We start from the raw sequence: 23,687 nt of genomic DNA on the forward strand, positions 1-23,687 counted from the left end.
GGACGCAAACTCATCCTTTTTTATGGCTGCATAGTATTCCATGGTGTATATGTGCCACATTTTCTTAATCCAGTCTGTCACAGATGGACATTTATTTACTTTGCCGAGATTCATTAGCGGAATCACTGCTTATGGCAGCTATAGTCTTACAAAATACATTTCTTAAATAATGAGAGTTGAAAGTTGAAATTACTTCTCGAGCCATGGGGTGCAGAGTTCATGTTGTATTAGTTGGCTTGAAAACAATGTTAATTTCCTTGTACGTGTCAGTCAGAGCTCTTGGGTGACCAGATGCTTTTATCAATGAGGTAATATTTGAAAGGAATTCTTTTTTTCTGGGCAATAGGTCTCAAGCTTGGGCTTACGGGCTCAGTAAACCATGCTATAAACAGATGTGCTGTCATCCAGGCTTTGTGGTTACATTTATAGAGCACAAGCAGAGTAGACTTTAGTATAATTCATAAGGGCATCGGTTTTTGGAAACCGTAAATGAACGTTGGCTTCAACTCAAAGTCACCAGCTGCATTAGCCCATAACAAGAGAGTCATCCTGTTCTTTGGAGCTTGGAAACCAGGCACTGTCTTCCTAGTAGTTATGAAAGTCCCAGATGGCATCTTTCAATGGAAGCCTGCTTCATCTACGTTGAAAATCTATTGTTTAGTGTAGCCACCTTTATCAATATCCTAGCTAGATCTTCTGGAAGACTTGCTACAGCTTCTAGATCAGCACTTGCTACTTCACCTTAAACTTTTATGTTATGAAGATGTCTTTATTCCTTAAACCTTAAGAACCAGTCTCTCCTGGCTTTAAACTTTTCTTCTGCAGCTTCCTCACCTCTTCCAGCCTTCACAGAATTGAAGAGAGCTAGGGCCTTGCTGGAGTAGGCTTTGACTTAAGGGAATGTTGTGGCTAGTTTGATCTTAGATCCAGACCACCATAAACTTCTTCGAATCAGCAGTAGGCTGGTGTTCACTTTCTTATCACTTATGTGTTCACTAGAGTAGCACTTCGTATTTCTTTGAAGAACTTTTCCTCTGCATTCACATCTTGGCTAACTCTTTGGCATAAGGGACCTCGCTTTTGTCCTGTCTCAACTTTGAACATGCCTTCCTCACTAAGCTTAATCATTTCTAGTTTTTGATTTAAAGTGAGAGACATGCCACTCTTCTTTTCACTTGAACTCCTAAAGGCTATTGTAGGTTTATTAATTGGGCTAAATTCAACAGGGTCTTAGACAATAGGGAGGCCCAAGAACAGGGGAAGAGACAAGGGAACTGCCAGTAGGTTGGAGGAGTCAACACACACATTTATTAAGTATTTGTTAAGTTTGTGGTTGTATATGTGCATGATTTGTGGTGCCCCAAAACAATTACAATAGTAACAACAAAAGTCACTGGTCACAGATCATCATCATAGACATAATGATGATGTAGAAATAATATAATTATGAATAAACAGTCATGTATTAATATATATTAATAATGAAACAGTTTGAAATAATGAAAGAACTACCAAAATGTGACACAGAGACACAAAGCGAACACATGCTGTTGGAAAATGGCGCCAATACACTTGCTGGATAAAGGGTTGCCACAAATCTTCAATTTGTAAAAATGTGTATTTGTAAAGTGCAATAAAGTGCCGTAAAACGAGTTATGCTGGTGCAGTAGTATCATCGGCCTGAAAGATTTCACGTTGAGCCTTTCCTTTTAAAGTTAGGCTTCACTTAATTTATCCAAAATATGTTTTTTTCTATTTAAAAAATAAATAAGTCATCTTTATACCTGATACAAGTGTTTTTTAAATAGAGCATTCTATGTCTAAACTAAATTTCTAACATGGATGTTACATTACTTTTCCTTCTGTTCAGTAAAAATTACCTTTTTCAATGAGTATCTGCTGCCTGCCTAAGTGAGATATTATTCGTGTTTCTGACATTTTCCGTTAAGCTCCTCTTAATCAGAATCTCACAGGATCAAACTGAGTGGTCAGTGTTTTATTTATATAAAAGTATTACCTGAGTATCCCAGATGATTTCTTAAAATTAAGGCATGATATAATTACTGGCTCGCTAAAATTACCTAAGGGCTCCTAAGCATTTTTGAAAGCTACAACCAAAATAAGTTTCTGTCTCTCAGAGAAAATTGGAAATATTAGAGCTATAAACAGTGTGTTTTGGAAGCAGTGGATTCAGTTGTAATCATGTGTAAGAACCATCTCTATTTCTATTAATGTAGCTTCTCTTGGCTTAATGATGGGAAAATGCATAATTAATTCCTATAAATAAGAATTAATTTGCAAGATTAATTATGGTTATTTTTTGTAGTTATGTGGTATCAGCTGTTGAATAAGGAAAGTGTTTAGATAATATCAAATAAAATTATTTAATTAACATATAACTTAATGAAGTGATTACACTCAGTACCTTTTATTGTCACACAATGATCATTTTATTTCAAGAACATTAATTAAAATGAAAAATTATATTTGTATGTAAAATTATAAACATTACTGTGTGTTTTTTTTTCCTCATGTGTCCTTTACTATTTAGGGAGAGAGCCAATTTTCACTTTGTAGGCTTCCCTACTAACATCTTTCCTTTTCTCCAGCTAAAGAAAACAAAGGAAAAATAATCTTCTCTGGTAGTAGCATTATTTTCTAATTCTGAAACATTATTTTCTTCAGTTTGTTCTCTTATTCTAACATTTCTATTTCCCATTAACTCATGTAACACAGGTCTCCAGAGGTAATAGGTATTTCTTGTTCTTATATTTGTAAATGTAAAGAAATTTGCTCTCATTGCAAGGATAGTGGTTAGGAGCTTGTGCACTAGAATATGACTATCTGAGGTTCAAGTTCCATGTCTACCACTTAGTTTTGTTTTGAAAATAACCTGTTTCTTGGTTATTCATCTCTAGAACACCTACTCATAGAATTGTTGTCAGAATTAAATTAGTTAATGTGCATGCAAGGCTTAACAACAGTGTCGCCTGCGTTTGAGCTTAGCAAGTAGTAAGGGTAATGGACATCCTTACTGTCATCATCTTCTAAAACTGCATTAGAAATTTTACAATAAAAGGGAATTTTTATAAAAATGAAAGACAAGTAGGTACTAATCCTGTCTGTTGTCTTCACTCTCTTGTCCTACTTTTTGTTTTGTTTTTATTTTTGTGTTTTCGCGTGTCCTAGTTCCCATTTCACCACGACACAGTGATTCAGTCCTTTCACACTCCTGGAATTGAAACTCTTCTGTTCCCTATTAAATCCCTTCCTCACTCTTGTACTATTTGCCCACCTTTCTTTCTTATTTCCCTTTCTCTGTATCCTGCAGCACTGTCTTGATTTCTTTTTCTTTCCACCCATTCTTTGTGTTATCTTGTTTTTTTTTTTTTAGATCTAAATCCATGTATTCATTTTCCTTGCGCTTTTCCCTGAAAAATTCACCCACCCTTCAGCTATTAGCTCTATGAAGATGTTCCCTAATGATTCTCCCCACCTTGACCTATGCCCTATTCACCAAGCAGTGGGCAGTTCTGTGATGTTTAATAACTCTTAGGCAAAACTGGGCAGCATGGAATTATAAATTTTTGCAACTGAAAAACTCCAGTATAACCTAGCTCAGCCCATTCAAATTAAACAAAATTACTTGGGTTAAGATATCTATAAGCTTATTTTAAGAGATCAAAATGAGTACCAAAAGTTAAATTTGCATGGCAATTTACAACATGTAAATACTTTGATTTACATTAACCCACCTATCCTCACATCATCTCCAGTGATACTGGTTAGGCAAGCATTTTTTGTCTGTCCTCAGTCTACATTTGAGGATCAGAAAGATTTATAATTTTCACAAGATCGTATTTCTAGTAATTGAATAAATGTGATTTAAATCTAGTTTCTGTAAATTCAGTACAGTTTGACCTTTGGTCACCAGGTAATTCATCTTTTTGTTGCCCTCTAGAAATGCCATTGAAGTACATGAAGTGTGTCTCACTAATTTTAGTTTTTTTCTCGATTTATATTTGTAAAGGTTAATGATGCCTTTGACTAAATGTTTTTCTGCAGTGTAATACTATCCTGGTTTCTGACACTCAAAAGCACAGATGAATGTAAGTGGAAAAGTTTTTTCCAACTATATGTATATATATATTTTTAAGTTCTACTTTTATTTAGATTTATAGCATACATGTACAGTTTTGTTACATGAGGTTCTTTTGTTTGTTTTTTGTTTTTGTTTTTGTTTTTGTTTGCGTGTTGCGAAGTTTTGGGTTGTAAATGATCCTATCAGCCACGTAGTAAGCATAGGTAGTTTTTCAGACACTGCCTGTGTCCCACTCTCCCGGCTCTAGTAATCCCCAGTATCTATTGTTTTCATCTTTATGTCCATATGTACCCAATGTTTAGCTCCCAGATATAAGTGAGAACATGCAGTATTTGGTTTTCTGTTCCTGTGTTAATTCGCTTAGGATAATGGCCTCTAGCTGCATCCATGTTGCTGCAAAGGACATGATTTCATCTTTTCAATGGCCGTGTAGCATTCCATGGTGTGTGTACACAACGTTTTCTTCATCCAATCCACCATTCATGGGTGTCTAGATTGATTCCCTGCCTTTCCTATTGTGACTTGTATTGTGATAAACATACAAGTGCATATGTCTTTTTTTTTTTTTTTTTCTTGTAGGACAATTTATTTTCCTTTGGGTATATAGTGGGTAGTGAGATTTCTGGTTGAATGGTAGTTCTGTTTTAAGTTATCTGAGACATTTACAAGCTGCTTTATATAGGGGCTGAACTAATTTACTTCCCACCAAAAGTATATAAGTGTTCCCATTTATCTGCAGCCTTGTCAGCATCTGTTGTTTTTGACATTTTAATAACAGCCCTTGTGTCTGGTGTAAAACGGCATCTCGTTGTGGTTTTGACTTGCATTTCTCTAATAGATTAGTGATGTTGAGCATTTTCCTTTTTTTCGTGTTTTTGGTGAACGCTTGTATGTCTTCTTGTAAGAAGTGTCTGGTCATGTCTTTTGCCCATTTTTTAATGGGGTTATTTGCTTTTTGCTTGTTGAGTGTTTAAGTTCCTTATGAATTCCATAAGACTCTGGATATTAAACATCTGTCAGATTCATAGCTTGCAAATATTTTCTTCCATTCTGTATGTTGTCTGTTTACTCTGTTGATAGGTTCTTTTGCTATGCAGAAGCTCTTTAAAGTCCCACTTGTCACTTTTTGTTTTTGTTTCAGTGGCTTGTGATGAGTTAACCATAAATTGTTTGCAACGACTGATGTCAAGAAGGGTATTTCCTACGTTTTCTTCTAGGGTTTTTATAGTTTGAGTTCTTACATTTAAATCTTTAATCCATCTTGAGTTAATTTTTGTATACAGTGAAAGGTAGAAGTCTATTATCATTCTACTGCATATGACTAGTCAGTTACCCAGCATCATTTATTAAATAGGGAGTCCTTTTCCCATTGTTTATTTTTGTTATTAAAGCATAACTGATAAATAAAAATTATATATATTTAAAGTACAGTGTGACATTTTGATATACATATACCTTGTGAAATGGTTACTACAATCAAGTTAATTAACATATTCCTCACCTCACATAGTGAACATTTTCTTGTGTGTGTGTGAGAATGCTTACGGCCAACTCTCAGCAAATTTCAAGTGTATAACACATTGTTATTAACTGTAGTCCCCATATTGTACATTACAACTTCAGAACTTATTCATCTTATAACTGAAACTTTGTACCTTTGACTAAAGTGTCCCCATAGATATGTGTTTAAAACTTCCTTTGCTTATTTTTTATTTCAACAGGTTTTTGGGGAACAGGTGGTGTTTGGTTACATGAATAAGTTCTTTAGTGGTGACTGAGATTTTGGTGCACCCATCACCCAAACAGTATAAACTGTACCCAATTTTTAAAATGCATGTGGGGAAATGTTTACTTTGAATCTTTCTCCTGACAATAATTAATCTGATGTAGTTATGGGCTGTGTGCCCAGAACTGCTCAGAAAGATTGAAGTGATGGTGCAGATATGCACACCTGCAAGCTTTGCTTTACATTTTTTCATGGTACACTAGTTTAGCCCCTGTTCTTCGACTTTCTAAATCACTGAGTGAGACCTGTACTGGGATTTTCTATCCAGTCTTAAAAGAGAAAGAGGACTATACATTAACTATATGTGACTCCAAATAAGTTGAGACTTCAAATAAAGAAAAATGATGTTTCTTCCACCACAGCTAAAATAATCAGATTTCCCAATTTGCAGGCTTTATCTGGAAAATGGTAGTAGAGTGGTAGAAACTGTTAAACCTAAGAGCATATTCTGGCCCTGCCAAAGTATTGGACATATTATTTGGACAAACCCCTTTGATGTTGTGTGCTTGAGTTCAGTTGTTTTTATAGAGAAAGCTAACCAGTAAAGTAGATATGGAAAGTCTTTGAGTTTGTGCTGACTTGAATAAACCTGGAATCATGCTTCCATGTCAACTAAGAATTATATAAAATGTCTATCTTTAAGGCCCATACCAATCAGAGTAGTTAACTTGAGAATTAATTGCTTCAAACTGACATGCATTTATTATTAATTATCCAAAATGAAGGATTTTTTGTATTACAAATATTCTATTATAAATTCATAAGGAATATGAAATCTTTCAAAATGTCTAAGTTAAACTTTATAGGTAATGAAATGGAATTGTGATAGAAGTTACATTTATACAGATCTTACATGTCAGCTCTATGAAACAAAGGGAAAAAAATCAAGTTTGGTCTTTGATGACCAAAGTGGTATGAAATTATTTCTTAAAGTTTAGCCAAAACATGCATAGATTAAAAATTAAAACCCAAGGAGGAAACTGCAATCGGAAAATAATGAAAAGATGCACTCACCTAATGCCAGGTTCTAATCTAGGTCCTATATGGCAGAGAAAAAAAAAGAAATTTCTCATATAGATTATATTTTAATAATGAGAAACAAAAATTAAACTGATAAGAACAGAGACTATACTTGATCTTAGCCAAAAGGCCAAGAAGCAAAAATATAATGATTAAATTTATAATATGTTAAAAGCTGATAATGTTATGGTGAAAAAATCAAGGCAGGTTCAGGAGAATGTGTGGAAGTATTTAATTTTCAGGTAGGATTGTCACCAAGAGCTCTCTCAGTATTTCTCATGAACTTGAGAAGTACCTTCTTTTGTTGTTTTGTGTTTTTTTTTAAAAAAAAAAAAGAATACAAAATTTAAAAAAAGACTCTAGTCCTCAAAGAGTTTTATGTACTGTATGTTTAAACTTTAATGTGAAAAATTTTAAATAGCAAATTCTAGTGAGAACAAAGACACAGAGAAAGAGGAATAGAAATAAAGATCATAAAGGAAGAAGAGGCCAAGTCAAGTATAAAAAGTAAAATAAAGAATTAATAGAATCACTTTTATATTTTTCATCTCTTGAGACAGCAGTTTAAGTGAGCCAGGGTCTATAGTAATAATAGCCACAGCACCTAATAATTTGAGCACTTTTCCCGGTGCTAGATAGTGTTAAGCACTCAATAATAGATTGGTTCAGTTAATGTCTACACCCATCCTCTGATGTGTTACCTCCATTTACAAATGAGAGACTGAGCCTCCAGGAAGTAAGTAGCTTGCTCAGAGACACACAGGTAGTAATTGTTAGGACTGGAATGAGAATGCAGTTGTTAGACCCTACAGCTCATGGAGGCACTCACCATATTTTAGTGTTTTAGAATGCTATCTCCTATCCCTGCCTTTCTGCCTGAAATGGCTCGGATAATGCTTTCTTACTGCTTATGATTGTCTTTATTTTTCAGAGACGTCCCCATTTCCAATTATATTTTTATTTAGATATATCGCACTTGACTACATTAAAGGCTATTCACAGAGTAAGTTTGTTTGGGGAAAGGTGTTTATAGCCTGAATCAAAATCTTTTTGAGTTTAAAAGCACAATTTTTTTTTTAAAAAAAGTGTTGAGTCTGCAGTGTGTAAACTCATTTTGATAATAAAAGATGTGGTTAAAAGGTGAATAAAAATCTGTTATTTTTTTCTTTTTCAGTTCTAAATAGTTGCCATCGCTTCATCAGATAATTGAATTTACAAGTTCTTTGGATAATCCTAATAGCACAGAGAGCAACAGTTTTGGGAGAGGTTAGTGCAGAAGTGTGAGCACTATTTTTCTATTTTTCTTCCTTCTCAAATTACTGAGGAACAGTGACATTTTTTAGTTTAAGTTACATAATCTTCTAGGATACAGAAACGTTTCTAAGTAGGTTGTCAGAAGTATTCTGTAAAGTCTTTAGAATAATTGTCCTATTTGCAGAGAGAAATATGTAGTACTCAGTATTTTGTATTACCATTTGATTTGCTATTTATTGATGTGTGTCATTAAGCATGCTTAAAAATAAACTAATAATTTGCATGAAAATACATTTCAAAAAGCATGGTAATCCATTAATTAACCCGGTAGATAATGACATTTGAGCCCTTCCTCCTTTGAGCTTGTTTTATTGCTATTTTTGCATTGTACAGTTTCTAAAAATGTATGGCCGAAGAAGCAGACTTGCAGGGATTGGAGTTTATTTTGTAGTCTAAAATCAGAAAGATTTTGTTGATAAAATGAGCACATCCTAGAATATAATAGAAATGTTTCTGTTTTGCACTTAATTAAAATGTACAGTTGTTATTTAAACTTTTAATGAAGACAGTGTTCACAAATTTGAATGCATGAAGCTTATGCATGAAGATCTTGCTTTTTTCAAGGTCATTAAAATTTTAAGGTAAACTAATAACAACATATATATATATACATGTATACACACACACACATATATATATAAAGAAAAAAGGTGCATTTGGCTTTTGTTTTATTTTAAAACTTGGACTCGGGAAGGGGAACATCACACACTGGGGCTTATCATGGGGAGGAGGGGAGGGGGGAGGGATTGCATTGGGGAGTTATACCTGATATAAATGATGAATTGATGGGTGCTGACGAGTTGATGGGTGCAGCACACCAACATGGCACAAGTATACATATGTAACAAACCTGCACGTTATGCACATGTACCCTAGAACTTAAAGTATAATAAAATAAATAAATAAATAAATAAATAAAATAAAATAAAATTTGCTTTGATTACATTCATTAGTAAGTTCTCTGTTTAATTCCACATTACTTTCTTATAAATTTTATTTTACAAATATTATAATATTGAGGGATTTTTTAAAACTAAAGTCAGGGAGATTAAAAAAACTAACTGGATATTTTCCATTGAAAGAAATATAATCATAAAGGTCACATGGCCATAAATAGTTTTGAAAAGTAATTAAAATATCAGAACTCTCATTTTTTTTAAATGTATGTTTTCAGTCCATGGGTACAAGTGCAGGTTTGTTCCATAGGTAAGCTTGCATCGTTGGGGTTTATTGTACAGATGATTTCATCACCCAGGTATTAAGCCTAGTACCTATTCGTTATTTTTCCTGATCCTCTCCCTACTCCCACTCTCCACCCTCTGGAAGGCCCCAGTGTGTGTTGTTCCTCTTCGTGTGTCCTTGTGCTCTCATCATTTAGCTCTGCTTGAGTAAGTACATGCAGTTTTCTGTTTCTGTGTCAGTTTGCTAAGGATAATGGCCTCCAAGTCCTTTCATGTCCCTGCAAAGAACATGATCTCATTCTTTTTAATGGCTGCATAGTATTCCATGGTGTATGTGTACCACATTTTCTCTATCTAGTCTGTCATTGGTGGACCTTTAGGTTTATTACCTGATTTTTCCATTGTGAATAGTGCTACAGTGAACATGCACCTGCATGTGTCATTATAATAGAATGAATTATTTTCTTCTGAGTGTGTACCCAGTAATAAGATTGCTAAGTTAAATCGTATTTCTGTATTTAGGTCTTTGAGGAATTGCCACACTGTCTTCCACAGTGTTCAAACTAATATGCATTCCTACCAATGGTGTATAAGTGTTCCTTGTTCTCCATAGTCTTGCCAGCGTCTGTTATTTTTTGGCTTTTTAATAATAGCCATTCTGCCTGGTGTGAGATGGTATCTCTTTGTAGTTTTGACTTGCATTCCTCTAGTGATCAGTGATGTTGAGCTTTATTTCATGTGATTGTCGGCTGCGTGTATATCTTATTTCGAAAAGTGTCTGTTCATGTCCTTTGCCTACTTTTCGGATGTGTTTGTTGTTTTCCTTGTAAATTTAAGTTCCTTATAGATGCTGAATATTAGAACTTTGTCAGATGCATAGTTTGCAAAAATTTTCCCTCATTCTGTGGTTACCCTGTTGATAGTTTCTTTTTCTGTGCAGAAGCTCCCTAGTTTAATTAGATCCCATTTGTCAATTTTTGCTTTTGGTGTCTTCATCATGAAATCTTTGCCCTTTCCTGTGTCCTGAATGGTATTGCCTAGGTTGTCTTTCAGGGTTTTTATAGTTTTGGCTTTACCTTTAAGTCTTTAATCCATCTTGAGTTAGTTTTTGTATATGGTGTAAGGGAGGAGTCCAGTTTCAATGTTCTACAAATGGTTACCTAGCAGAACTATCATTTTTCATGATGACTGTTTAAGTTTAATGTGTGTTTTAGATCACAGAAGTAAAGATAGAATTACCTAAATAAGATACACAAATACACACACACACACACACACACCCCTACAACACCTCTCCACCACACACTACCAGACCGGCACATTCATTATATATATATAGCAATTTATCACAAGTCTTTGCCACTCCTGCATTTGGAAAGAGACCAGAGAGAGAAACTGAAAGTTGTAGTTTATAGGCTTTTCTGTGATTCAGGACAATAAAGTAGGCATAATTTAGCTATGTTTATAAAATAAATGGACAGATCTATTTGAGATGCTAGATAGCTATAACCTTAGGTTTTGTGGATTATAACTAGCAATAAATAAAATTCAATCCATGTAACATAAAAAGGGAAGGATCGTGTTAGAACATTGTGGCAAGCCCTGTGCTGTATAGATCTCTTCAGACTACTAAAATCATAAAGTTCTCCTTGCTTTTTAGCAGCTGTTCTTACCCTACCAGACATTTGTTCACATTTACATTAATTAAAACATTCCTTAGAATTTTGAACCTAATAGTTTCTGCTTTCAGTATAAATTCTCTTTCCTGGGGTCACTTAGCTCCTGGGCATTATTTTAATCATGGTAATATGAATGGATTGATTAAAGAATTAGATATAAAATAACTTATACTAAATTCATATTCCAAAAACCTGCATTTTTTCACATTTTAGCCTGTCTTCAGTTGGAAAGTATCTTACAATATTGATGTGGTAGTGATATTTTTTCTCTTTATTACAGATATAGAAAATAATTCATCTTGAAATGGATGATGTCTTAGATTTGAAGATATATGGTAACTTAACCGCTCTGCTATCGTTATAGTCATCTAGTCACTGGAGAACTCTTCTTTTTGTCACTCAATTTGAAACCTCAAGGGTTGTACCTTACAATAAATTTCCTTAGCTTCATCAGTGGGAGTGAAGTGAGTTTAGTGCAGAATGATATAAATGATAGTACTTCTTACATCAAAATCCTTATACTTTGAACAGACACTTTATCAAGTGGCTGAGCAAACACAGCAGCTTTTGAAGTATTTGAAGAGCCATTGAATTTAAGAGTCTTCATGCCTTCACTGTTCTTTAATCTTATTAGTACATGCCTCCTTCAGAACACTGGCTCTTCCTTGGTTCAAATTTAAGGACTTGGATTATAAAATAATGGCTGAAAACTTCTTATCTACTTCAACCTGTTGATAGATATATCAAATACTTAGGAAGCTCTTGAATTTAAAATAAGAAATCATAATATTTTAAAATGCTATCCAAATTGATAGGGACCTATTTGATATCCTTTTAAAAAAAACTATTAAAAAATTGTCATTCTTTCCCTACTGTATTTTTTTCCTGTTGAACAAGGTAAATTTTATGGCCCAGTGTTTTGTATTTACTAATAAAATGATCAAATGGATCAAATCAATAAGAAATGGACTAGAACAAGTATAGTAAATCTCAGATATTCAGACCTCAGCGTTACTTTTAGAAATGGCAATCTTGTATATCTAATTGTGTCAATAATTTAAATGGATATCATTTTATATTATTTTCCTATTTGTATTCTTCTCTTGTCATATTCATTCTGTCCTCTTTATGCTTGGAATGTGATATGCTTTGGATCTTTGTCCCCTCGAGATGTCATGTTGGAAAGTGATTCCCAGTGTTGGAGATGGGGCCTGGTAGAGGTGTTTGGGACACAAGGGAGGATTCTTCATGAATGGCTTGGTGCCCTCCCCTTGGTAACAAGTGAGTTCTCACTTACATGAGAGCTGGTTGTTTAAAGGAGCTTCACTCCTCCTCCTCGCTCTCCCTTGCTCCCTTTCTTGCCATGTGACATTCCTGGACACCTTCTCCTTCTGCCATGACTGTAAGCTTCTTAAGGCCCTCACCAAAAGCAGATGCCAGCATCATGCTTCCTGTATGTATGGTCTTCCGAACCATGAGCCAAAATAAGCCTCTTTCCTTTATGAATTACAAAGTCTCAAATATAACAATATAAAAAATTTCAACCTGAGAAATAAACAAGAAACTGTATATGAAAACACTGCCTTATTCTTGGCATAAAATTGGTGCCACATGCAGACAGTAAGGTAATCAGATCTACATTTGACTTACGCACACCTCCCAACTCTACCACTTAACAGGCTGTCTGCCTTTGGGCCAACTTGTCTCCCCTTCCACTTCTGTTTCCCTAATTCAGCCTCAGTTCCCTTACTTTTGAGTACTGTCACTTGTACTTCTAAAACTCAGTCTATGTCTCTCCTTTCCCACTGTCAGAGATTAGACATACATAACTATCCTTGGACTGTTGTTACACTGCTGACTGTTTCCCCGACTTAGTCTTTCCACTGTCTGTTTCATGCTGCTTACAACCTCCAGGTGAATTTTTTTTATCGTAAAACCCTTTCTCAAGAATTTTAAACACTATCACGCTTAACTAACAAAATAAGTCTTAAGACCCTAGCCCAGCCTTCAAAAGTCTTCATATACAGCTTGTCCACCATAGTTTTCTTCCTTGACTCTCCCTTTCATTGCATATTGCTTTGTGCTCTACTTGTGCAGGTTCATATGTATGCCTAATCTCCTTTTACAGGCTGTAAGCCACATGTAAATGAAGACCATATCTTAGTTATTTTTGTTTCTTGCACAGTATCTTGTACATTGTATGTATTTAGCAAATGAATGAGGGAGTAAAGATAATTTATTGTACTTTCCTCAATTATAAAAATATATGTAATTTGGCTTTTCTTGGTAAGTCAGTGTTGTCATTCTGAATATCAGTTTCCAAGTTTTATTGGGAACCTATTATGAGAAGGTCCTCTGCTAGGAATACGGAGGTAGCTATGGATAACAGATGACCTTTTAAGGTGTCCTGCTAAATTTATCTTGTGTGCTATGTATTGGAAACCATATAATGATGGTAGTTGAAAATAAGTATAAATTGGCTTTGAGTCATATTTTCAGAGGTAAATTTTCACAGAAAAAGGATGATGTGGGAATTGTGGTGCTGTGTGTGTCCCGTATCATGTATGTACATATGTGTGCATCTGTGTGTATGTGCATGCACATGAGAGAGTGAGGGAGTACCCGAGAGAGAACATGAAAAACAAACAAATCAGTTGCTCAGATAATCTCTTTGAAAAGGCTTGTTCTGATTCTAAGCAGCATTCCTAAAACATGTAGTTTCCTGATACTTGAATAATATATGGCAGCAATTCATGATTATAAAGCTCTTTCACACGCATTACCTCTTGTTTAGTGTTTAAATTTGTAGAAATTTCTGGATTTTAAAGGCCACGTTTTCTAAAGGAAGCTATTGTTTTCCCTGGGTAATGTAGACACAGAATTGGGTGATTGCGCGATTGGACACAGAAAAATTTTTTCTTTAAATTATAGGCCAGAAAAACATGTCTAAACCGATGTTTTGAAACGTTCTCTGTGGCTTTTATAAGCTTTTCCTGTATGGCTACCAATTATATAAAGTAAGTAGATTCTAACGTTTTCAATATGACGATCTCTTTCAGTGTCAAAGAGAAATGAATCCTTATATAACAATTGTTCTTTTACTGTACTTTGATCGAGAAAAGTATACACAAAAACTATTAAATTTTGTGACTTTAAAATTGCATTTTTTGGTGTGCGAAGCTCAGCCTGTACTTTATTGTGGGAAAAGCATGTAAAATGATGGACACGTGATTTTTATTTTACTGTAACATTGAAAATAACGATTAAATATTATTTAATTCTGTTTCAGAAAAATAATTTTGTTGAGAACATTCTCTTTTATTAAGAAAAAAAAAAAAAGGCATGCCAGGCATGGTAGCTCACTAATCCCAGCACTTTAAGATCGCTTGAGCTCAAGAGTTCGAGACCAGCCTGGGCAACATGGTGAAACCCCATTGCTACAAAAAATATAAAAATCAGTCTGGTGGCCTGTGCCTGTGGTCTCAACTACTTGAGAGGCTGAGGTGGGACAAACTGCTTGAGCCTGGGAGGCAGAGGTTTCAGTGAGCCCAGATCGTGCCACTACACTGCAGCCTAGGTGATAGCCAGACCCTGTCTCAAAAAAATATATATATATATGCCCCTAAGTAAATGAGGGAATTATTATTTTTAGTTTTGCAACCTTGAATAATTTTCCTATAACATTTTAAAAATTATAATTCAGGTGACTAAAATGAAAGTGTTCATAGGAGGAAATAGTCATCTCTAGTGTTAGTGAGAAGTTGAAGTTGATTAGGAAGGGGTTCAGAACATGCTGCCCCAAAATATGCCACTTTGGCTTATTGATTATTCTGAGCTGAATCTGTTTGAGAAACAACAGATGCAGAAAGAGCTCTTTGATCTCCTCCTTCCTACCAAAAAGCAAATCATAAAACTGCCCGTGAAAAAGGTGTCTTTCCTGTGCCAGGAATAGGAGGACATTCTCATCACCAGAGATTGGGAAGTCGAAATAGACCGGTACAAACCAACCTACTAAAATAACCCTGCCTTCCATCAGTTTCCCCCATGTATTTCCTCATTGTGTTCCCACCATTGACTGCCCCCAGCACAGGCTCTTGTGTCTTGTCACGTTCCCATAATTGATCATTCATTGTGTAAAAGGCACATTAAATGTTTGGACCTAATGGTTTCTTTTCTTTTTTTTTTTTTTCTACTTTTAGGTTCAGGGGATACATGTGCAGGTTTGTTAGTGGGCAAACTGCGTGTCGTGGGGGTTTGGTGTACAGATTATTTTGTCACCCAGGTAATAAGCATAGTACCTGATGGGTAGCTTTTCCATCCTCACCCTCCGCCCATCTTCTGCCCTCAAGTAGGCCCTGGTGTCTGTTGAATAACGCAGGAATGGAAAACCAAATACCTCATGTTCTTACAAATGTGAGCTAAACATTGAGTACCCATGGACACAAAGAAGGGAACAATATAGTCTGCATTGTAATAGTAACAACGTGTACATTCTTTGAAACACAGTGTCAAATGTGTATAATAACATAATTTAGTCTTTAGACAACGCCTAATCATATATAAATTCCCAGCCCCTTACAATCACATAACTACTCACTCAGTGAGAACTTACAGTAACATGACTACCAGTCAGGTTGGGAACCGTTGCTTTTGATGATATGCTTGCCTTATTTAGCCACTGCTATCAAAAGCCTATGTTGTCAACCAGTAATTCATTAATTGATATTTTAATTCAGTTGTTTTTAAAGTATTCTAGAACATTACTCTCTAAACTGTACTGTTTTAGTTTTCGGAAGATTTATCCCAGTATTTAGTGAACTGGAATGAAGAACAAAAGCTAAACTTCTATTTGAATATTTTTTTTTTTTATTCCACAGCATTCATTATTTGCCATGTCTTTGATTATTTATTTTCGTTATCGTATTTCAGCATTAAATGTATTGGTAGGCTCAAATCATGTTCAGCAATACTAAGTGACTTTAAATGTCCCTGGGACTAGTAGTCATCATTTGAATCTCAGTCTTTCTTTCTCAATACAGTAATATTCTGATTATCAGTTTCAGTTTGAATTAGAGAAGGCTGGCCTGGATTCACTAAAATGGAGGCAACACTACTAACAGAAGTTTCTGTAGCATGTCCGTCTTCGCGTCTGAGTTTCCGTAGCATGTCCATCTTCACTTCTGACTTAGACAAAGATTTTCAAGAGTTGACAATGATGGCTCGTTGTTCTTTGCTCACAGGTTTATTAATGTGATAATTTTTGCAGTAATGGTAATATACTAACATTTCTGAGATTAATGATATATTTTCCAGGAAATCAAAACAAAAAGCACTTAAACTATCTGCATTTCTACTAAGGCTAGAAGAAACTTAAGATTTCTAAGATACCAATGCATATATCACTGTAGATTTTTTTATCAAGTACCATTTCTAGATTCTTTGAGCCTAATAAATTTGAACATAATGATAGCTTTTAATTTTGCTGTAAATATGCTAATACCATCTAACAACTTATTGTGAAAAATCAGATGTTCAGTACAGATGCAACGAGGCATTTCCTTTTTTGAATATTTTTTTATCTGAAGTTGATTGAATTCACAGATGCAAAATCCACAGATATGGAGGACTGACTGTATGTATTTACTAATATATCTAGCAGACACATGGAGATAGTATAACTATTAGTAAATATTTAAAAGGCGACTACATGTTGAACTTATTATTTATGACTTGTCTTGGTAGAAGTAATATAAACTTACAGAGCAAAATTTCTATTCAATATGGAGAAGAATTTACAACAAGTGGAATGGGTTGCTTGAAGAGAAAAGTAGATTAGGTACGTTTCATCCCAGGCTGGGTGATCACTTGATGAGTCGTGATGGGAGTATAACAGGGGTCTCATGGGTGTGTGCAGTAGATAGCTGGTGAAGCCCCTTTCAAACATAAAACTGTACAAGAAAAAATGAGTGCTTAGCACAAATTATGATTTAACACTGCTCAAAAACTCACTTTTAAATTGCTGTCTCAGCACATATTTTACAATGTCTCATTCAACTCCTCAACTGTTGTGAATTCCTTAAAAGCCGTACATTCAAAATTGTGCTAGATTCAGATGCAGCGGAATACGGAGGGCATCAGAGACTGGACCACAGCACTGACTTTTTCTCTGAGGCTTTTGAACATAATGGGCGTCCCTATTCTCTTTTGGTAAGTAAGTTTCTCAACATATTTCCTGCTATTTTAATTTACTCTTATTCTTATAGTAATGTTTTTGTTCAAATAAACAACTCTTCAAATAAGCAACATGGAATAAAAGCATGAAGGAAAGGGGTTAGGGAGAGGGGACTACGCTTGACCAGATGTAATGTGTGGTACTGGACTAAACTGTGTTTTGGAAAAACTAATAGTAAAGGATATTTAGGGGACAATTGGCAAAAATTAAACATTAATAGGATTCAAAACTATTTCTCAAGAAATGAGCAGAAGGCAGTTTTTTACTTTTCTTTCAATTATGAACATTTCTATTCTTTATGCAACAATTCACTCTCCTTCTGTTCTTGTTTTCTCCATAGCATTTTATATTAAGCAGATTTCTACATTATGGACTGGCAAATGAAGTTTAATTTAAAACACCTTAAAGGAGTCAATGAAAAATATATCTTTCTTTTCTTTCATGTAGTAAATTGAAGACTGAATTCATTCTAGTTATAAAATTCTCTGGATTTTTTATATTACTGAAGGAAGCATTATATGACATAACTAATTTTTACATTGTGGTGTTCACACAAATAGAATGTTAGAATGTTGCTTTAAACTACTATGTTTAAATTATTTAAAATGTGTAGAATTTAGTAAGTTTCTAGATGCAGAGGAATTCATTATTTAATTTATGGCCATATAGTAGGTTCAAAACCACATCTACCATTCCTAATTCTAGGAAGTACCTAAAAAATACATGACTTTACCATAGCTGTTAACATTCTTATTTCATTAAATTCTCTCACTTTTCAAAAGTTTAGATAGAAGTCAGGCATGAGAATCTCTCTGGTACCGCTAGGCCTGCCATCTTTCTACTGTTTTCCCACCTCTCAGAGTGATGCCAGCACTCAGCTTCGTAAGCTGCCATATTATACATAAAAGTGATATCCCAAAGATCATAGCATACAATCACTGAAAAGAGCAGGGATTACAAAAAATGAGTTGTTAGATTGTGGGTTGTGAGGAAAGTGCAATGGAAAGTCCTATGAGAATTAGGTGTTGCCCTAAATGTATGTGTGTGCGTATGAGTGTGTGTTGATGATGACATTGATCCAGCTTTAGATATATTTGGAGAAAGATATATATTTTTAAGAGAGAGGGCTCAAAGGTGCTATCACATTCTTCAAGGAATTATTACTGTAGTCTGTGAGAACATTCAATTTTGACATGTAAAATAAGATTGATAAAAATAGTTTTTTATCAAAGAAGTGAATAAGAAAATTACCGTAAAGTTCTGAAATAATCAAAAGAGTTAGATGCCCTTAGGGTTTCGGAAAGATGATTCAGCTCACAAAGGGGAGTCATGGGGAAGGAGCAACTGATTGCAATAAAACTGAGCTTTCACTGATGGAACTAGAATGAAAGGACTTGGAAAGACTCAGACCGCAAAATTCTTACATAGCCAGCTTTTCTAAATGTCTGTGTACCCCAACAGGGTTCTGTTATAAAGAGCCTTGAAGGTATAGTGAAAATATCACAAAATGCCGTGGCACAGGACCTGGGATCCTGACCCTAATCTGCCATTTACTCACTGAGAAATTGAGTGATTTAACTTTTTTTTTGCACTGCAGTTTCCCCCACCTGTAAAATGAGGATTATTCATATTATCTTCCCTACAGCAAGAGATTCTTAGGAAGCAGAAACTCTTTAACATGCCCAAGGTTTTTGGAAACTGTAAAATGCTACTGCATATGTATTTTAAAGGTGTTATTGTCATGAATAGGCAATTATTATATCGTAGTTTAAACATGTCAAAATACTAAGTGTTTTGAGGACACACAATTAAGAATACCTTCTCCCAACTTGGGGAAATTATAATCTTAGGCGACGGCTCAGACTCTTTTGAGGTGGGCAGAAAATATCTTGCCATCCTTTCAATTTTGTGAGAGTGAAGATATGCTGGCATAATTAAAACAAGCCAACCAACCAGTGGCAGCAACATCAGATTACTTTTCAAGCACTAATCAAATTGATCTCACCAAGGTGGAAAATGCAGTTGTAAATTATCAGATAGAATAAAGAAGATATCATAAGTATCAATAATACGTAGAGGAGGACAGCCCTGCAAGGACATGGCCAACAGAGAAGAGCTGAACACTGCCTGCAACAGAACTCTAATCCAATGCAGCCCATGAGGTGAGGGCTAGCTCTCTCTTCCCAGCAGCAGAATCTTGTTTTCCATGACTACAGTGCTTCGGGAATTACTCGTTTAAATACACCTTTAGGCTCCAGATGATAAGATCACTCGGTTTTAATGTCAGATTAAGGGAATCCACACAGACTAGTAAAATACAGAAAATCTAGGCAAACAGGTTTTCTTTTTACCTAAGTTATTCAGCAAAGAGCCAGAGGAGAAAAAAAAAAAAAATCATATTAACAAATGTACCTACTGTAATAATGCCTCATTATAAGGGAACTCCTTATTAAACTGAGTCATATGTGCTGGGATCCAGTGGAGTTGCTTGAACGTGATCATGAGTGCTGTAGGTCTTATACCTCTTCCAGTGAGATCACTCATACCTCCCATTCTCGCAGACTAAAAGGAGGAAGGAAGAACAAAATATAACTTTTCCTTCTTCCATGAAATTTTTGCCCATCATAACTAGTACACAGCATTTGCCAAAGCTTAATTTGCAAGCTTAATAATCCAAAGGATCGCTGAATAAGTGTCAAATCTATTTTCAAAGATAGCAACAAACAGCTCGAAGGAATTTTGTAATAGCCATACATGCTGCAGCATCAGCAGGTACTGCTGTAGCCTTGTCTCTGTGTGCTCCCTCAGCTGAAACTGTGAAGCCGGGGATAACTGCATGTATACCGCCATTGAAACGTATTTGCTAAGGTCAGAGTATGTCACAAATGTCCAAAAGCGATGGGACAGAGCTCCGCCAGTCTGCTTTACTGGCAGTTATTGGAAACTCCATTTTAGCATAATCATTTCTCTATATTTTGATTCCTGATACAGGAACCTAATATGTTAACCTATATGTTAATCAGTGCACTGGAGGCAGGGGACTTCCTTTCTCTCCTCTGATTCATAAAATCAAATTCCATGGCACAAATGGGAGAAAAGAGATTATTGAGTCTTAAATGAATTCAATTTCTTTACAGTAACTGAATGATGATGATGAAAATGAGAATAAAGCAACAGATTTAGCACTAATTACTTTGACAATTAGGCTTCTTATCAATAAGAAGTAGATGTATTTACTCTCATTCTAAATTTGGAGGTTCAAAAGTAGACTTGATTTAAATGTAGGATTTGGCATAGATGTATCATTTTTATTGCCCCTCACTTGTAAGTTTTAATACAGCTTAACAGTTGGAAAATATATTTTGCTCTATTCAAAATTATGAAAATAATTTTTTAGAAGAAAGAAAATCTTGATTTTTAGTTTACTTTTTTAATGTATATAAGTTAGATGAGCTAATATACATTTCTATACAGAAACACTAGCATCACTTTTCTCCCAACCCTAATGCAAAATAATGAGAATTAGAATAAAAGAATACAATTTATTTTTTCTTGAAAAAGCATTTTATGAACTAAAGCATGTATGTGAAAACTAAAATTATTTTATATCATCTTTTATTTTTCAAAAGACTGTGTAATTTTTATAATGAAAAAAATGTGTATGTAGACTATGAAGGAATCTAATGACTTTTTCATTGAATGATGTTTTGTTTGTTTTTTTTGTGAGACGGAGTCTCACTCTGTTGCCCAGGCTGGAGTGCAGTGGCATGATCTTGGCTCACTGCCACCTCTGCCTCCCAGGCTCAAGCAGTTTTCCTGCCTCAGCCTCCCAAATAGCTGGGATTATAGCTGCACACCACCACGCCCAGCTAATTTTTGTATTTTTAGTAGAGATGAGGTTTCATCATGTTGACCAGACTGGTCTCAAACTCCTGACCTTAGGTGATCCACCCGCCTCGGCCTCCCAAAGTGCTGGGATTACAGGCGTGAGCCACCATGCCCGGCCCACTGAATGCTGTTTTCATTCTTCCAAAATTATATGTGTATATGCTATTTCTAAACTTAAAAATTTCTAAGAGAATTTTTAAAATTACCATTTAAAGTATTAAATGTTTTTAATTTTAAAATTTTATTTTTTAAAATGTTTGACACTGTGTTTTCAAAAATTGTGTAATTAAATTTTGCAAGTCAATTATTAGTCCTAGAGGAAAATATAGTCCTAGAGGAAAATAACATTTTGCCTGAATGACATAAAATAGACCATTGTGTGAACAGTTGTTTTTTTAGCCACACTCATGGTTAGTGTAATAATTAAGTCATTAAAGTCATCAAAATAACTGAGTAGATTAGCATGCATTTGACTCTCTTAATAAATGAATTGGATTGTACTATGCTATTCTGATTCTTTGTGAAGAGCAGACTATTAATATAGCTAGAAAAAAATGAAACTCATGGCTGTATACTACATTGTCTCATGTTCTTAAGGTGATTCTAGATATAAAATGTTTAGGGCTTACAGGCTGATAAATGGACACAGGAGATATGTTTATCAGCATGCATGTTATGCATAGTAAGTGCCTTCTATATACAGGTATGTCAATATACTTTTTATATTTAAATATACTTAAATGATTGTGTTTAAATCTACTTAAATGTGTTCGTGCTTCTTTTCTCTTGCCATATTAATGAAAACTATTGTATAAATTAAAATGATAAAATGAGAATTACAGAGCCAATACTTAGACTAAATTTTAGGAACCCCAAATTGTTCGTGTCTGTAATTATCTCATCATAAGGGTTATCTCTGATTGTTTTAAGTTCCTTAGTATAATTAGTAGTAATTTCCTAACCACTAAAAAAATTGATTTACATACTCAGAAGAAAACTCAAAATTCCATAAATAGCCATAGTTAAGAAAAATCACTGGCTTAGGGAAATTCTTCCGTGTTGCCTATACCACAAGGGCTCTGGAGCAATAGAAACACATTCTGGTAATTAACACTGCAGTGAAATATATGTATATTATTACAAAGTATTTCTGTTAATGATATTATACAATTGTGAACCAAAGGTTTTTTTTTTTTAGCATATTGCATTAAGAGGTCTCTAAGTATGATGGAAGTGTCGTTATAAACCTCCTTACATGAAAAGACCAGTATCTGTTAGTGAATATTCTTGAAGCATTTTTTAACCATCAAATGCCACAATGGCAACTACAAACCTGGAACTTTGTTATGGCATCCTTTGAAAAAAAAAAAAACCTCTCGGCTGGGTGCGGTGGCTCACACCTATAATCCCAGCACTTTGGGAGGCCGAGGCGGGAGGAACAGCTGAGGTCGGGAGTTCGAGACCAGCCTTACCAACATGGAGAAACCCCGTCTCTACTAAAAATACAAAAAAAAATTAGCCAGGTGTGGTGGCGTATCCCTGTAATCTCAGCTACTCGGGAGACTGAGGCAGGAGAATCACTTGAACCTGGGAATTGGAGGCTGCGGTGAGCTAAGATTGCGTCATTGAACTCCAGCCTGGGTAACAAGAGTGAAATTCTGTCTAAAAAGAAAAAAAAAAAAAACCTCTTAAATTTAGACAAGCGAAAACGCCAGAACATCAAAGAGTAAGACTGGTTCTAAATTATCATGTAATTATTATTATATTTCATTAATGAAATAATGAGGTTATGAATGAAACAGTAGATATCACAATTGCTTAGGATCCAAATCTGAGATATATCACTATAACATGCACTTACAGAGGCCTCTCATTATTTATCCTAGACCTGACTAATGTGTTTCATTGCAACTTTCCCAGACACCTTGGACTTATCAGAGTCTTTTTGCCTGCATTGTAGGACAATACTCTATAAGAGAAATGTTTTCCATGTAGAGGGAACTGAAATTATTTTGTCTAGTTTCTGGCTCTACTGAAATATTTGGATTGGTTTTCAGTGTTAGATTGCTCATGGCAGAACAATTCAAAACCATTCAAATTGTAACCTTCTGTCCCACTGATTAGTTAAATCCAGTTACTGTGATCCCCAAAATGAAATATGTGGACTATGGCCAGCCACGGTGGCTCACGCCTGTAATCTCAGCAATTTGGGAGGCCATGGCGGGCAGATCAGGAGGTCAAGAGTTGAGACCATCCTGACCAACATGGAGAAACCCCATCTCTACTAAAATTACAAAAATTAGCTGAGTATGGTGTTGCGTGCCTGTAATACCAGCTACTGAGGAGGTTGAGGCAGGAGAATGGCTTGAACCCGGGAGGCAGAGATTGCAGTGAGCTGAGATCACACGACTGCATTCCAGCCTGGTGACAGAGCAAGACTCCATCGAGAGAAAGAAAGAAAGAGAGAGAGAGAGAGAGAGAGAGA

At 35.1% G+C, this 23,687-nt stretch overlaps 1 protein-coding gene across 1 annotated transcript in view; it reads left to right on the plus strand.

Annotated features, from left to right (window-relative positions):
* The window catches only part of GBE1 (glucan (1,4-alpha-), branching enzyme 1), a 273,306-nt gene that overhangs the window by 246,530 nt on the left and 3,089 nt on the right, over positions 1-23,687 (plus strand). Inside the window, exon 15 of the mRNA XM_011953833.1 lies at positions 17,172-17,289. Within this exon, the coding sequence (XP_011809223.1) occupies positions 17,172-17,289 (118 nt within the window). The remainder of the gene's footprint in view (positions 1-17,171; positions 17,290-23,687) is intronic.

This window comes from Colobus angolensis, unplaced genomic scaffold (assembly GCF_000951035.1).
Source record: "Colobus angolensis palliatus isolate OR3802 unplaced genomic scaffold, Cang.pa_1.0 Scaffold373, whole genome shotgun sequence".
Classification (NCBI taxonomy): domain Eukaryota; kingdom Metazoa; phylum Chordata; class Mammalia; order Primates; family Cercopithecidae; genus Colobus; species Colobus angolensis.